The 18,013-nt window shown below is 37.9% G+C and overlaps 1 protein-coding gene across 1 annotated transcript in view; it reads left to right on the forward strand.

Annotated features, from left to right (window-relative positions):
• Window positions 1-327: 327 nt before the first annotated feature.
• CATSPER3 (cation channel sperm associated 3) overlaps window positions 328-18,013 on the forward strand; it is a 34,140-nt gene continuing 16,454 nt past the window's right edge. The window contains exons 1-2 of the mRNA XM_061149410.1: window positions 328-791; window positions 2,743-2,896. Of these exons, the coding sequence (XP_061005393.1) occupies window positions 691-791; window positions 2,743-2,896 (255 nt within the window). The 5' untranslated portion in view covers window positions 328-690. The remainder of the gene's footprint in view (window positions 792-2,742; window positions 2,897-18,013) is intronic.

Genomic DNA, 18,013 nt, shown 5'->3' on the forward strand with positions numbered 1-18,013 from the left:
AACCTCTGCACTTCCTGTTTCTTGTGTTCTAGCCCCAAACCCATCAGAATCTTTCCTTGTCCTTCCAGGTGTCTCCAGTGCTGTGCCCTGGCTGTGCACTCTTGCTCTTAGAAGCCCAGAGAATTTTGCTTTCCCCTCTTCTATGACCCTTGACCTATTCTAACACATTATTAAGGGCCTCTGTCAGATGAGGGCACTTCTGAAGAAGGAAGGCTCTTGTCTGGCCTGTTTCTGTTGTCTTCTAGTTTTATCCCAGAGCTTCACAATTGCAGGGTGCTCTTGACTCTTCTCCCTGGAGAAGGGAACGGCAACCTGCTCCAGTATTCTTGCCTGGAGAATCCTATGGACAGAGGAGAGCCTGGTGGGCTGCAGTCCATGGGATCACAAAGAATCAGACACGACTGAGCGACTTTCACTCACTCACTCACTCACTCACGACTCTTATGCTGAATGGAGGTGCTTGGTCTCCTTGGGAAGAGAGGATATGTGGGTAAAACCGTGGGGAATTCTCCCCTACAGGGGCCTGCTGGCTAATAACATACTGGGCTGTAAAGAGTGACCTCATAAAGCAAGGATTCCCTCTGTGGACACTTCTCTGTGACCTTGTGGAATCTAGATGCGAGGAGATTCCTAAGCAGAGATTTTCTGTTGGATGGTTAAAGCAAGGAATAAAAATTGAAAATTTGGAAAATGTCTCAGCACTTTTATCACCAGGACCATGCAAGAATCCTTTCTAACTCACTGTTCGAGAATGCGTCACAGATATTCTATGAGAAATTATGGAAATTTCAGTAAATATTTTTTATTTCTCTTGCTTAACAAGTATGCAGATGGCAGTGTTGAGGGCTCTTAGCCTCTTCTCATAGGCACTCTTCTACTTCCCAAACTGAGGGACTCATCCTAGATAATCTGATTTCTCCGACTGGTGAGGTTGTTGAAGTCTCAGCCAAACAATTTTCTCAGCTTTACTGTCACAGTTGGCTGGTTAATCAGATATTCAGTCACACTCTTATTTGACCTGTAGACCAAATGACTAGTTTGTTCCATCTTTTCCTTTTTTGTTCAATACTGTGTTAGATAATTTGAAGGCTTTTTTGTTTGTTTGTTTTGGTAATAGACATGATCTCAAATCAGATAGTGGAAATTATATATTTTATTTTTATAGGTTATAGAAGTATATACATTCTATAGTTTTTTTACTGTGTGAGACTGTTGATTTGTTACATGAGGAAAATTGAAAAACACAGATAAATATAAACAGGAAAAAGAATTACCTGTAACTTTACCATCAGTAGGCAGACACTGGCAACATTTTGGCATATTTCATGCTGAATTTTTTTCTACCTGCTTTGCACAGTTGAGATAATTTTAAGTAGAGAATTTTTATATTGTATTGTTTCTATGTTTTGCTATCCAGTGGTCATAAGCATTTTTCTAAATCATGAAAAATATGTAGACATGTTGTGGTATCTGTGCAATATTCCATTAGCTGGATGTGCCATAGTTTACTCAACCTGTCTTCTTTTGGTTAGACTTTTCAATTGTATCCAAGTTCTTATTACAGCAAATAATGATGAGATAAACAGGTTAGGCTAAAGTCACAGCATGTCCAATTGTATTCTCTTGGGGTAGATTTCTTGGGTCTGAGGATATGAACACAACTAATGTTTTTCAGAAAAATTGGTCAGTTTACATTTCCCTGGCAGTTTATGAGAATGTTCCCTCACACTGCACTATTGCCAGCATTAAATATTATCAAGTTTAAGTCTTTCTAATTTCATAAGCAAAGTTAATGGTTTTGCTTAATTTGCACCTCCTTGATTAGTAGTGCTGCTGAACATAGGGAGGGGAACTTCACTGCCATTGTATTTCTTTCATGAATTGATTATACGCTTGCCCATTTTTTCTTAGAGTGGTCAATTTTTAAAAATCATTGATGTATAAGTGCTTGTATGGTTATTTGATTAGCAGTTTTCCCTACTAGACTGACTGTATATAGTTTTACTTCACCTTATATCTCAAGGGACTACTGTATTGCCTGGCATATAATAATCATTCAATAAAAACTTGTTGAGTGAATAAATGAGTGAGTTGAATAGTAGTTAGTTACTGAAAGTTTCGAGCTATCATAGCTCAGTTGGTAAAGAATCCTGCCTGCAATGCAGAAGACCCCAGTTTGATTCCTGGGTCAGGAAGATCCCCTGGAGAAGGGATAGGCTATCCACTCCAGTATTCTTGGGCTTCCCTGGTGGCTCAGCTGGTAAAGAATCTGCCTGTAATGCGGGAGACCTGGGTTTGATCCCTGGGTTGGGAAGATACCCTGGAGAAGGGAAAGGCTACCCACTCCAGTATTCTGGCCTGGAGAATTCCATGGACTGTATAGTCCATGGGGTCACAAAGAGTTGGATGCGACTGAGCAACTTTGGCTTTCACTGAAAATTTGTTGCATGAGTAAAGGAAGATGATGCTTTGTTTGAGAAGGAGTGGTAATCATTTTTGTTCCATAAGTCTAGAGAGATTGAACTGAGTTAACTGAGTGGGGACAGACCTACCCTTTGATTGTCATACATATTTCAGTGGTCATTTAGTCAGCATTTCATTGCAAATTTAAAGTATATATATGGATTAGATTTATAGTCACAGAAGGGGGAAAGCAGACCCTAGTTCCTAAAAAACTGTGCATCGTTTGGGGATCTAGCTCTGTTGCAAGATAATCACACCTCTTATTCAACTTTCTGACAGGAGGAAAGATACTCAGTTTCAGGCATTTGTGAAGAAAGTCATAATGAGTCGTCTCTTTAAGATAATTATGATTAGCACCGTCTCAATGAATGCATTTTTTATGGTCTTGTGGACTGATTATAAAACAAGATACAGCTTGTTCAGACTTTTTGAGGTAAGCAGACAAAATGGGTCCATTTCCTTCTGTTTTCTTTCCGAAACTGTTCTAAGACTCTTAAGGCATTTTGTTCAAAAAGTTTTCTATAGAAAAATTCTAAGGACTATTAAAATATACCCTAAAATCTAAGAAGATGGTGGCCGCAGTAGTGACAGCATTTACATCAAAACTAGTTAACAAGAGGGACTTCCCTCCCTGTCCCGTGTTTAAGACTGCATACTTCCTGTGCAAGGAGTGTGGGTTTGACCCCTGGTCAAGGAGCTAAGATCCCACGTGGTACGCAATGTAACCGAAAACCAAAACCAAAACAACAGCAACAAGAAAACTAGTCACAAGAGATCCTTACACCCAGAGAGTCCCAAACAGGATAAACCCAAGGCGAAACACCCCAAGACACATATTAATCAAATTAACAAAGATCAAACACAAAGAACAAATATTAAAAGCAGCAAGGGAAAAACAACAAATAACACACAAAGGGATTCCCATAAGGATAACAGCTGATCTATCAATAGAAACCCTCCAGGCCAGAAGGGAATGGCAGGACGTACTGAAAGTAATGAAAGAGAATAACCTACAACCTAGATTACTGTATCCAGCAAGGATCTCATTCAGATATGAAGAAGAATTCAAAAGCTTTACAGATAAGCAAAAGCTGAGAGAATTCAGCACCACCAAACCAGCTCTTCAACAAATGCTAAAGGATCTTCTCTAGACAGGAAATGCAGAAAGGTTTTATAAATGTGAACCCAAAACAACAAAGTAAATGGCAACGGGACCACACCTATCAATAATTACCCTAAATGTAAATGGGTTGAATGCCCCAACCAAAAGACAAAGATTGGCTGAATGGATACAAAAACAAGACCCCTATATATGCTGTCTACAAGAGACCCACCTCAAAACAAGAGACACATACAGACTAAAAGTGAAGGGCTGGAAAAAAATATTTCATGCAAACGGAGACCAAAAGAAAGCAGGAGTCGCAATACTCATATCAGATAAAATAGACTTTCAAATAAAGGAAGTGAAAAGAGACAAAGAAGGACACTACATAATGATCAAAGGATCAATCAAAAAAGAAGATATAACAATTATAAATATATATGCACCCAACATAGGAGCACCGCAATATGTACGGCAAACGCTAACGAGTATGAAAGAGGAAATTAATAGTAACACAATAATAGTGGGAGACTTTAATACCCCACTCACAACTATGGATAGATCAACTAAACAGAAAATTAACAAGGAAACACAAACCTTAAATGACACAATGGACCAGCTAGACCTAATTGATATCTATAGGACATTTCACCCCAAAACAATCAACTTCACCTTTTTCTCAAGTGCACACGGAACATTCTCCAGAATAGATCACATCCTGGGCCATAAATCTGGTCTTGGAAAATTCAAAAAAATTGAAATCATTCCAGTCATCTTTTCTGACCACAGTGCAGTGAGATTAGATCTCAATTACAGGGAAAAAATTGTTAAAACTTCAAACATATGGAGGCTAAATAACACGCTTCTGAATAACCAACAAATCATAGAAGAAATCAAAAAAGAAATCAAAATATGTATAGAAATGAATGAAAATGAAAACACAACAACCCAAAACCTATGGGACACTGTAAAAGCAGTGCTAAGGGGAAGGTTCATAGCACTACAGGCTTACATCAAGAAACAGGAAAAAAACCAATTAAATAACCTAACTCTACACCTAAAGTAATTAGAGAAGGAAGAAATGAAGAACCCCAGAGTTAGCAGAAGGAAAGAAATCTTAAAAATCAGGGCAGAAATAAATGCAAAAGAAACTAAAGAGACCATAGCAAAAATCAACAAAGCTAAAAGCTGGTTTTTTGAAAAAATAAACAAAATTGACAAACCATTAGCAAGACTCATTAAGAAACAAAGAGAGAAAAACCAAATTAACAAAATTAGAAATGAAAATGGAGAGATCACAACAGACAACACTGAAATACAAAGGATCATAAGAGACTACTACCAGCAGCTCTATGCCAATAAAATGGACAACTTGGATGAAATGGACAAATTCTTAGAAAAGTATAACTTTCCAAAACTGAACCAGGAAGAAATAGAAGATCTTAACAGACCCATCACAAGCAAGGAAATCGAAACTGTCATCAAAAATCTTCCAGCAAACAAAAGCCCAGGACCAGATAGCTTCACAGCTGAATTCTACCAAAAATTTAGAGAAGAGCTAACACCTATCTTACTCAAACTCTTCCAGAAAATTGCAGAAGAAGGTAAGCTTCCAAACTCATTCTATGAGGCCACCATCACCCTAATTCCAAAACCAGACAAAGATGCCACAAAAAAAGAAAACTACAGGCCAATATCACTGATGAACATAGATGCAAAAATCCTTAACAAAATTCTAGCAAACAGAATCCAACAACATATTAAAAAAATCATACACCATGACCAAGTGGGCTTTATCCCAGGAATGCAAGGATTCTTTAATATCCGCAAATCAATCAATGTAATACACCACATTAACAAATTGAAAGATAAAAACCATATGATTATCTCAATAGATGCAGAGAAAGCCTTTGACAAAATTCAACACTCATTTATGATTAAAACTCTCCAAAAAGCAGGAATAGAAGGAACATACCTCAACATAATAAAAGCTATATATGACAAACCCACAGCAAGCATCACCCTCAATGGTGAAAAATTGAAGGCATTTCCCCTGAAATCAGGAACAAGACAAGGGTGCCCACTCTCACCACTGCTATTCAACATAGTGTTGGAAGTGCTGGCCACAGCAATCAGAGCAGAAAAAGAAGTAAAAGGAATCCAGATAGGAAAAGAAGAAGTAAAACTCTCACTGTTTGCAGATGACATGATCCTCTACATAGAAAACCCTAAAGATTCTACCAGAAAATTACTAGAGCTAATCAATGAATATAGTAAAGTTGCAGGATATAAAATTAACACACAGAAATCCCTTGCATTCCTATATACTAACAATGAAAAAACAGACAGAGAAATTAAGGAAACAATACCATTCACCATTGCAACAAAAAGAATAAAATACTTAGGAGTATATCTACCTAAAGAAACAAAGGACCTATACATAGAAAACTATAAAACACTGATGAAAGAAATCAAAGAGGACACAAACAGATGGAGAAACATACCGTGTTCATGGATTGGAAGAATTAATATTGTCAAAATGGCTATTCTACCCAAAGCAGTCTATAGATTCAATGCAATCCCTATCAAGCTACCAACGGTATTTTTCACAGAACTAGACCAAAGAATTTCACAATTTGTATGGAAATACAAAAAACCTCGAATAGCCAAAGTAATCTTGAGAAAGAAGAATGGAACTGGAGGAATCAACCTGCCTGACTTCAGACTCTACTACAAAGCCACAGTCATCAAGTCAGTATGGTACTGGCACAAAGACAGAAATATAGATCAGTGGAACAGAATAGAAAGCCCAGAGATAAATCCACGAACCTATGGACACCTTATCTTTGACAAAGGAGGCAAGGATATACAATGGAAAAAAGACAACCTCTTTAACAAGTGGTGCTGGGAAAACTGGTCAACCACTTGTAAAAGAATGAAACTAGAACACTTTCTAACACCATACAGAAAAATAAACTCAAAATGGATTAAAGATCTAAATGTAAGACCAGAAACTATAAAACTCCTAGAGGAGAACATAGGCAAAACACTCTCCGACATAAATCAAAGCAAGATCCTCTATGACCCACCTCCCAGAATATTGGAAATAAAAGCAAAACTAAACAAATGGGACCTAATGAAACTTAAAAGCTTTTGCACTACAAAGGAAACTATAAGTAAGGTGAAAAGACAGCCCTCAGATTGGGAGAAAATAATAGCAAATGAAGAAAGAGACAAAGGATTAATCTCAAAAATATACAAGCAACTCCTGCAGCTCAATTCCAGAAAAATAAATGACCCAATCAAAAAATGGGCCAAAGAACTAAACAGACATTTCTCCAAAGAAGACATACAGATGGCTAACAAACACATGAAAAGATGCTCAACATCACTCATTATTAGAGAAATGCAAATCAAAACCACAATGAGGTACCATTACACGCCAGTCAGGATGGCTGCTATCCAAAAGTCTACAAGCAATAAATGCTGGAGAGGGTGTGGAGAAAAGGGAACCCTCTTACACTGTTGGTGGGAATGCAAACTAGTACAGCCGCTATGGAAAACAGTGTGGAGATTTCTTAAAAAACTGGACATAGAACTGCCATATGACCCAGCAATCCCACTTCTGGGCATACACACTGAGGAAACCAGATCTGAAAGAGACACGTGCACCCCAATGTTCATCGCAGCACTGTTTATAATAGCCAGGACATGGAAGCAACCTAGATGCCCATCAGCAGATGAATGGATAAGGAAGCTGTGGTACATATACACCATGGAATATTACTCAGCCATTAAAAAGAATTCATTTGAACCAGTCCTAATGAGATGGATGAAGCTGGAGCCCATTATACAGAGTGAAGTAAGCCAGAAAGATAAAGAACATTACAGCATACTGACACATGTATATGGAATTTAGAAAGGTGATAACGATAACCCTATATGCAGAACAGAAAAAGAGACACAAATACAGAACAGACTTTTGAACTTTGTGGGAGAATGTGAGGGTGGGATATTTCAAAAGAACAGCATGTATACTATCTATGGTGAAACAGATCACCAGCCCAGGTGGGATGCACGAGACAAGTGCTCCGGCCTGGTGCACTGGGAAGACCCAGAGGAATCGGGTGGAGAGGGAGGTGGGAGGGGGGATCGGGATTGGGAATACATGTAAATCCATGGCTGATTCATATCAATGTATGACAAAACCCACTGGAAAAAAAATAATAATAATAATAAAAATTTAAAAAAAAAAAAAAAAAGAGATCCTTACCAAGAACCACACTGCATAGTATTAGCATCTGTAGCAGAGGAAGCAGAGGGAAGTCAATAAGTCTTGAATAGCAATTGATACCAGAGAGTGTGTTGCCTAATCTATTAGCTGTGGTGTAACACAGGAGGTCCCTGCAATTTATGAAGGGGCTAGAATGGTTCAGACCCTGTAACTTTAAAAACTGACCGTCCAAGGCTACTTTCAAGGGTAGAGTTCCATACTTACGGGAAATATTGGGAGTGGAATGAAAATTGAGCAGGTAAGAGACCCAGGAAAAAGAGGAGAGGTTCAGATAAAATTGGAGAAGGGAAACAGAACCAGGAAACTTCAAAAATAAAGCTACCACATGTTAAATCAAGAATGGATATTTAAAGTTAGAATCATGTTTTCTCCTAAAAGTTCAGGAAAATTAATTTCATATAAAAAAGTATAATAGAAAAAGATTGTGGTAAAATCCCATATAAAATTATAAGAAGAAAAGAACAAAGTGGAGAATAATATTACTACAGATAATGAAAGCCCACAACAAAGATATGTTCACAAAACAGATAAAACCTGTACTATTTCAGAACAAGGTAAATTTTTACAAAAGTGATGTTAGGAAAGAAAAGAGTGAAGTGATAGAACTAAGAAAAGAATTAGAAATAAAATCATTTCAAAAATAAAGACCAAATTAGACTAAGAGCAATTAAATACAGCAGATAAGGACTTAGACATATAGGATTAAATGGGAGAAATAAAAATTTTAATTTTTAAAATAAAATCAGTAATTTTAAATTAAAAATCAGTAATAAATAAAGAGATTAAAAAGTATACAAGAGAAAATGATGAACACTGAAGATGGGGGGAAAATGATCCCACTTAAGGATAATAGGAATCTCTGAATGTGAAATAGAAGCAAAGTAATGAAACAGAATAAACACTCAAATGTAAATTCTAAGAAAAGTTATCTGAAATGAAAGAATTGAAACTATATATTGAAAGAGCCCTCATTGTATATTGAGAATATGGACTTAACAAACACCAGAACATATTCTAGTAAAAGAATATGAAGGAATCCCTTTGGCTTCCCTGGTAGCTCAGCTAGTAAAGAATCTCCAGTTCGATTCCTGGGTCAGGAAGATCCCCTGGAGAAAGGGATAGGCTATCCACTCCAGTATTCTTGGGCTTCCCTGGTGGCTCAGCTGGTGAAGAATCTGCCTGCAATGCAAAAGACCTGGGTTTGATCCCTGGGTTGGGAAGATCCCCTGGAGAAAGGAACAGCTACCCACTCCAGTATTCTGGCCTGGAGAATTCCACGGACTGTATAGTCCATGGGGTTGCAAACAGTCGGACAAAACTGAGCAGCTTTCACTTTCACTTTGAAGGAAAGAGGTGTAGAGGAAATTGTTAGCATCTAAGCTAAGCGGCCGGAGAAGGCAATGGAACCCCACTCCAGTACTCTTGCCTTGAAAATCCCATGGATGTAGGAGCCTGGTAGGCTGCAGTCCATGGGGTCGTGAAGAGTCAGCCATGACTGAGCGACTTCACTTTCACTTTTATGCATTGGAGAAGGAAATGGCAACCCACTCCAGTGTTCTTGCCTGGAAAATCCCAGGGATGGGGTCGCACAGAGTCGGACACGACTGAAGTGACTTAGCAGCAGCAAGCTAAGAGGCTTATAAGGAAAAGAAAATTATTATTAAACTCTGCTATGGTAATGCTTTACGCTGAGTGAAAATGGGGCTTCCCAAGTGGCTCAGTGGTTAAAGAATCTGCCTGGCAATGCAGGAGACATGAATCCGATCCCTGGTCTGGGAAGATCCTACATGCTGTGGGGTAACTAAGCCCATGTGCAACAATTCTTGAACCTGTGATCTAGAGCCCAGGAGCCACAATTACTGAGACCATGCTCCTCAACTACTGAAGCCCTCCTGTGGCTCCACAGCAAGAGAGGCCACCACAGTGGGAAAACTGCACTGTAATGAAGAGTGGTGCCTGCTCACCTCTGCTAGGGAAAAGCCTGCATGGCAGTGAAGACCCGGCACAGCCAGAAATAAATAAAGGAAAATGGAGTCAAACATTTAAGATACTTTAGGAAAGAAAATGCAAACCAAGAATTCTGGATCCAGCAGAACTGACTTTCAGGTATACAGGGCATAGACAAACTGTCATCAACATAAAAAAATCTTGACTAATACTGCTCCCATGAGCCCTTTCTTAGGAATCTATTTAATAAGGAATAAGTTTCAGCCAACTAGAATTACTAAAGAAGTATCAACACTGGGAAGGCAATGAACAGTAAAATATGTTTTTATTTCTAGAACTAATCATAACTATGGGTTAACAAGGAGAGAATATAGCACAAATGAATATATACTCTGACAATGAAGATATAGTATTGATTAAAATGGGGAAGAATGGGAGAGTTGATGCAAAATTTTAAACCATTTGTCAGAAATGAACTTTGTGGTGATGCTCTTAGTATTACTCTGGGACTGTTGTGTGTGTGACACAGGATAAAGCAGATGAGTAATTATGGGACAGTTTAATTCTGTTATCCTCAGTATTCTTGAGAACCAGGTTACTCATGGAAGAAAGGAAGTATGAATATAATATAGACAAAGTAAAACCCTATCGTTTTGCATTTAAATTGGAAGTATCAATATAAATCCCTAATATATTTTATCATTATCCATTGAAAAACCTAGAACACTGACCAACTTAATTATGCATCCTTAGTGCCCATAATGTGGTGTTGAAATACCATTTATCACTAGAAGGAGCTAGGGATTTTTCGAGACATGGTTGATTGCAGGCTTAGGCCTGAAACTATACCAAATGAGCTCAGAATATCTTGTACACATAGCAAGGAAGCTATCAAAGATTACTGTGAGTAAAAGTCACTCAGTTGTATCTGACTCTGCAACCCCATGGACTGTATAGTTCATGGAATTCTCCAGGCCAGAATACTGGAGTGGGTAGCCTTTCCCTTCTCCAGGGAATCTTCCCAACCCAGGGATCGAACCCAGGTCTCCTGCCTTGCAGGTGGATTCTTTACCTGCTGAGCCACAAGGTAAGCCCGAGAATGCTGGAGTGGTAGCCTATCCCTTCTCCAGGGGATCTTTCCAACCCAGGAATCAAACTGGGGTCTCCTGCATTGCAGGTGGATTCTTTACCAACTGAGCTATCAGGGAAGCCCAAAGATTATTAGGGTCATGTCAAAAGGACTCAGGAGACAACTTGATGAGACTCCTACTGGCTAAAGATGGGACACTTTGAGCTTCAATAAGGATAATACTTACAGTGGATTTTGAAACTCAGCAAATAATCTGTAAGTTTACGATGATACAAAAAAAGCTGATGGGTCACTTTTGGAGGGTGATACCTGGTGACTCAGCAGTAAAGGATTCTCCTGCAGTACAGGAGACATAAGAGATGCAGGTTCGATCCGTGGGTCAGGAAGATCCCTGAGGGCATGGCAACCTACTTCACTATTACTGCCTGGGAAATCCCATGGACAGAGGAGCCTTTTCCATGGGGTCGCAAAGAGTTGGACACAACTGAAGTGCCTGAGAACAGCAGCACAAGGAACTAATACTTTATTTCAAAAACTGTTAAATTAAGGGAAGGAATCAAGCTTTACTGACCTTTCTTATTGTGAATTGTATTATTGCTTAACAACATAGTAGATAAGGGGGATATCTCTTTATAGAAATATCCCAGTTAATAAAGGGAAAATAATTGACAGAATTAAAATATCACAGTTTTTCAACTGCTAGTGAATTATAGGATTTAGGCATTTTGAGCATTAATGATCGCTTCCCTCATAAAAAGAGAGACAACCAGACATTTTTTTTTTTTTTTGCCTCCTATAAAAGAACAGAACCTATCATCTTATGAAAAAGATCAAACCTGGGACTTCTTTGGTGGTCCAGTGGCTAAGACTCTGCACTCCCAGTGCAGGTGACATGGGTTTGATCTCTGGTCAGGGAACTAAATTCCACCTGCTGCAACTAAAGATCCTGCATGCCACAACGAGGATCAAAGATCCCACATGCTGCAACTAACTAAGACCTGGCACAGCCAAATAAATAAATAATAAAAAGAAATATTAAAAGAAGATCAGATCTGAATCGGATCAAGTCTTTTCATCTAGCATCCTATTTCTAGGAAATAGAGGACAGAAGAACATAAGTGTGCAGTCAGCATAATCCAGATGATGAAATTCTACAAGTCAAGTTGTCTGGTTTCTTCAACAAATAAACTTTAAGGAAAGGAAGAAAAAAATGAATAGGAAACTTAAAAGACATATCAAATTTTGAAAAAGTTTTTAATAAAAAAAAGTATTCTAGGAATGCACACATGAGTTTCTATCTATGGAGAAGTGCAAGAAAATGATCACTATAAATATAGGGACAATGGTTAACTTGGGGGAAAAGGGACGGAGTTGTGGTTGGAATGGAGCATATGGAGAGGCTTCTGGGATAGTTGGCAAGGTTCTAACTCTTGACTTAGGTGGTGGTTACAGGGGTGTTGGCTTTGGAACAATCCATTAGGCTATGTATTTGTGTGGTTCTGTATGTGTATTTTATTCTACAATAAAAAAAGATTGAAGAGGCGCTTTATCTTCATTTATGATAAATAGCAAATTTCCTTCTTGGTGATGAAAAGGGTTAACATCAACATAATGTGGTGTCAGAGGTGGTAGAGGTGATGGAATATCCCAATCAGTGTCTTAGATGTGCAGGGTCCACTTGGCACCACTTCTGTGAATGTGTTGGTATGGCAGTACATTCCACACCAGCATCCCACAGAGTTTAGAGTTTAGAGAATTATGTTAAGTATAGGGCTTGGGTAAGGATTGGGGGAGAGATGAGTTGAGGGATCTGAATCCTCTGATTGTTCTTCAGAAGCCATAAGGATTATTAAACATGCTTCAGTAGTGATCTTTGTTTGTAAGCCTAAGGAAGTTCTGTGCTGTGGAAAGGATGCAGACTTATGCAGATTTTGGTTCAAGCCCTAGCTTTACTACTGTCTCACTAGCTGTGAGAATTTGGTCACGTTGCTTAACCTCTATGTGGTTCAGCTACATTTGTAAAATAGTATTAACACACACCTTCCAGGGTGGCTATTGAGGTCATTGAAAATAATATGTATGAAAGCGCCTGGTTATCTATAAAACTGAGAAATTATTAACAGTCTTAGGGATCCCAGTGAAGATATGAGGAAAGCATGGAGGAGGCCCTGATCTGTCACCTCAAACTAATCTTGAGATTCTGTGCAAGCAGCAAATAAATGTTAAGGCAGGGTTGTAAACTTCTGAGGCATTAAATACATGCCCCAACACACAGAGCCCCTTGGCAAGGCTGGGAGACTTAGGGATTTCAGGAATTTAAGGAATACTCTGTTCAGTTATTAGTAGACCATTAAGCTAACTGAGCAGAGAATTTGGTGACCACACATGACAAAGTCATGTAGAATTAGTTCAGGAAAGTCTCTTAAAAAAAAAGGACAGCAACAACAACAAAGCCCTAGGAAGAGGGGGAATACCTGATTTCCACAGTTTCCAATATTATATGATTAAAAATGTTCAATTTCCAACCAAAAAAGAAAAAAAATTATAATACATGCAGAGAACAAGAAACTATGATCTCTACACAAGAAAAGAGTAAACAATAGAAACTCACCCCAAGGAAGCCCATCTGTTGGACTTACTAGACAAAGATTTTAATTGGCTGCTATGTTCAAAGAGCTAGGAAAAAAACCCACATCTAAAGAACTAAATGAAAGTATGAGAGCAATGTCTCACCAAATAGAGAATATGAGTAAAGAGAAATTATTAAAAAGAGCCAAATAGAAACCCTGTAGTCGAAAAGTACAATAACTGAAATGAAAATTCAGTGGAGGAATTCAACAAGTTTGAGGTAGTGAAAGAAAGAACTAAAGAACAGAAAGACAGGTCAATTGAGATTTCCAGTATGAGGAACAGAAAGCAAAGTGAATGAATAAAAATGAGCAGAAACCCATGAAACATCATCAGACATAGAAACATGCATGCAATTGGTGTCACAGAAGGAGAGGAGAGAAAGGATAGAAAGAATATGTGAAGGCATAATGGCCAAAAATGCCCCAAATTTCATGAAAAACAGTCTGAATATCCAACACAATCAACAAACTCAGAGATCCACCTAGACACGTTATAAGCAAATTGTTGAAAGACAAGGACAAAGGGAGAATTTGAGACCATCATGGAGGAGTGATTCATTGCATACAAAGTATCCTCAATAAAATGAGTAGTTGACTTTTCATCCAAAACTATAGTCGCCAGAAGGCAAAGGATGTCATATTCAAAGTGCTTAAAGAAAGACTATCAAACTAGAATGCAAAATCTAGCAAAAACTGTTCAAAAATGTAGAGACGTGATGCCAGCGAAAAGGCAGAGTAGGTAGCTTCAAAAATCCATCTGTTCACAGAAACAGCTAAAAAGGAGACAAAGCTGTCAAAACTCTGGAAAACAGCCAAAGATTTATAGAAACTGAGTGAACGCTGAGTCAAGAAAGGGGAACTTTAAAAAAGTAGGAAAACTTTGCAGCATTTTTACGTGCCTTTGGCCCTATATCTCTTCATCAAGGTGATGGTCCTGAAGATGGCAGCCTGTGTTCCCAGGGTGGGACTTTGGCCCCTGGGTCTAGAAAAAACAGAGAAGACTTTTGTTCATAAAGAATTGTGTTTGTCTATTTTGGCCTATCAAAGGGCTGTCTGAAGGATTGGTCTAAGCTCTTTTCTTTGTTTTGCTTAACCTGGAATTTTCTGAGGGCAGAAAGTGGTTATGCATTAGGCATTTCTCAAAACCACTGAAAAGCAAGTGACTGGTCCACTGCTCCCTGGAGCAAAAATATAGCACTTGAAGCAAACAATAGGTATGCTGAAAGCCTGAGAGGAAAATCCAGGGAGAGAGATTCTTTGGAAAAAGAGGGCATTGTCTGCCATACATGTCCAGGGCAGGACACATGCTTAGGAAAGACCTGAGAATATACCAGGCGTTCACTGTAACTGATCTTTAGGCTCAGCACAAGCTCAAAATTAACACTCAGTTTCAGTTGTAAGTGGGCCGGTTCAACATGGAAGGAGTTCCTCAACAAAGAGGCCATTTGCAAAGACCAGGAGAGTTTTTCTTCTCCCTCTTTCTCTCACTCCTTCTCTCTTCCTTCTTTTGTTCCTTCCTTTCTCTTTCTTTCCTTCTCTCTTTTTTCTTCTTTCTCCTTCCCTTCTTTCCCTCTTTTTTTTTTTTTTTTTTGCCTGAGCCATTTAAGAAAACCTCCATTTAAATACTAATTGACCAGAAACTAAAGAAAGAGACTTCAGAAGTCATGCATTACAAAGAATATGGTCTTTACAAAAGTTGTTTAGAGAAGTCACTAAACAAACAGTTACTACCCATGAAAGCAACAAACCCAACAATAAGGAGGGAAAGAATTTGATTTCCAGAGTTACCACATTGTAAAATTTTAAACATCCAGTTTTTAAAGAGATATTCTCCTACACAGGAAAAATAAACAGAAGCTGTCCCTGAGGACACACCAGACAAAGATTTTAAGTCAACTTTGTAAAATATGCTCAGAGAGCTAAAGGAATTCACAGGCAAAGAGCTGAATGTAACTAGGAGAACCATGTTTCAGCAAATAGAATATGTCAATAAAGAGAAATTATAAAAAGGAATGAAACACAAATTTTGGAACTGTAAAGTATAAAAATTTAAAAATTCATTAGAAAGATAGAGAGCATATTTGAGCAGCCAAAAGAAATTATCAGTGAAGTCAAATCAGTTGGACTTAGTCAGCCTAAGGAACAGAAAGAGAATGATGAAAAATGAACAGTCTTAAGAGACCTGTGGGACACCATAAAGCATATCAACATTTACACAGTAGGAGTTCCAGAAGGAGAGAAAGAGGAAGAAGGGAATATTTTATGAAATAATGGCCCAAAAGTTTACAAATTTGGTAAAGAATATATCAAGAATCTTAGTGAACTCTGAGGAGAAACAAAGAGATCCACACTGAGACACATTGTAATCAACTATCAAAAGTCAAAGACAAAGAGAATTCTGAAAGCAAGCAAGACAGAAGCACCTTGTTGCATACAAGGAGTCCTCAATAAGATTAGCAGCTGATTTCTCCTCAGAAACTGTGAGGAGAGAAGGCAGTGAAATGACATGTTTAAAGTATTGAAAGAAGAATATTGTCAACCAATAATTCTATATCCAGCAAAACTATCCTCCAAAAAAAAAAAAAAAAAAGAAGAAATTAAGATATTTCCAGGTAAACAAAGCCTGAGAGAATTTGCTTCTGATAGATCTGCTCTACAAGAATTGCTAAGATAGTCCTTTAGGTGAAAATGAAATTAGATAGTAACTTAACACATTATTGACCAGGGGATTTTGCAGAAACTAATGCCTACAGTGTTAATATGTCTCTGGTCAATAATGTGTTAAGCCATATGATGAATTAAAGAATGCTGATAAATGTAACTACATAGGCAAATATAAAAGCCAGTATTGTATTTTGGGTTTGAAAAAGAACTTTATTTTTCTATATGGTCCAAAATAATTATAGATAGTTAATGGGCATGCACTGTATTTAGGTGTATTTTGTGACAACAGAAACATGAAGTGGGGGAGGGATGGAGTTGTATAGAAACAAAATTGTTAATGCACTATTGAAGCTAAGGTTGTATGAGTTAAAGATGGATTGTTGGGACTTCCCTTGTGGTCCAGTGGCTAAGACTCCACACTCTGAATGCAGACAACCTGGGTTTTATTCCTGCTTAGGAAACTAGATCCTACATGCTGCAACTAAGAGTTGGCATGCCAAAACTAAAAGATTCTGCATGCTGCAACAAAGATAGAAGATTAAGACCTGGTACAGCCAAATAAATGAATAAATAAATAAATGGATTGTTTTAAATTTAAGAGGTCAATTGTAATCTCAAGGGTAACCACCAAAAAACTAACTTTAAAAATTCAGAGAAAGAAGTGAGAAAAGAACCAAAATGATACACTACAAAAAAATCAAACACCAAAGAGAGCAGTAGTGGAGGAATTGAACAAAAAAGATGTGACATATGTAAAACAAATAGCAAAATGGAGAAATATTTTCTTTCTTACCAGTAATTACTTTCAATATAAAGAAGTGAAGCTCTCCAATTAAGAGAGAATTGATTCTTAAAAAAAAAAAATCAAATATATGCTATCACTTGAGATTCAGAGATACAAATAGGTTGAAAATGAAAAATGAAAGGAGTTACTCCGTGCAAATAGAAACCAAAAGAGAGCTAGGTTGCGTATACTCATATCAGACAAAAAAAGACATTAAAGAAAGCTGTTACAAGAGACAAAGGGGGACATTATATATTGACAATAGAGTCAGTTCATCAAGAAGATAGAATAGTTTTCTCAAGTACATATGAAACATTTTCCAGGATAGACCACATATTAGGCAACAAAACAAGTCTCAATAAATTAGAAAATATTGAAATCATACACATTATCTTTCCTGACAGTTATGGAATGAAACTAAAAATCAACAACAGTAGGAAAACTGAAAAACTTCCAAATATATGAAAATTAAACCACAAACTATTAAATAATAGGTCAAAGAAGAAATCACAAAGGAGTTTAGAAAATACTTTAAGATAAATGAACATGAAAATACAGCATAATGAATATTATAGGTTGCAACAGAAGCAGTACTCAGAGCAATATTTGTACCTGTCAATGTCTGCATTAGAACAAAAGAAAGATCTCAAATTAATAACCTAACTTTATACCTTATAGAACTGGAAAAAGGGCAAACTAAACTCAAAGCTAGCTGAAGAAGTGAAAAAGATTAGAATGGATTTCCCTGGTGGCTCAGTGGTAAACAATTCACCTGCCAATGCAGGAGACATGGGTTTGATCCCTGATCTGGGAAGATCCCACATGCCACAGGGCAACTAAGCCCACTGAGCCTGTGCTTGGGAGCCACAGCTACTGAGCCCATGCTCCACAACGTCTGAAGCCTTCATGCCTTAGAGCCTGTGCTGTGCAGCAAGAGAAGCCAGTGAGCAATGAGCAACCCACACACTGCCGCTAGAGAGTAGCCCCCACAACTGGAGAAAAGCCCACACAGCAACAAAGACCCAGCACAGCCACACAC

The sequence above is a fragment of the Dama dama genome, chromosome 9, assembly GCF_033118175.1.
Source record: "Dama dama isolate Ldn47 chromosome 9, ASM3311817v1, whole genome shotgun sequence".
NCBI lineage: Eukaryota > Metazoa > Chordata > Mammalia > Artiodactyla > Cervidae > Dama > Dama dama.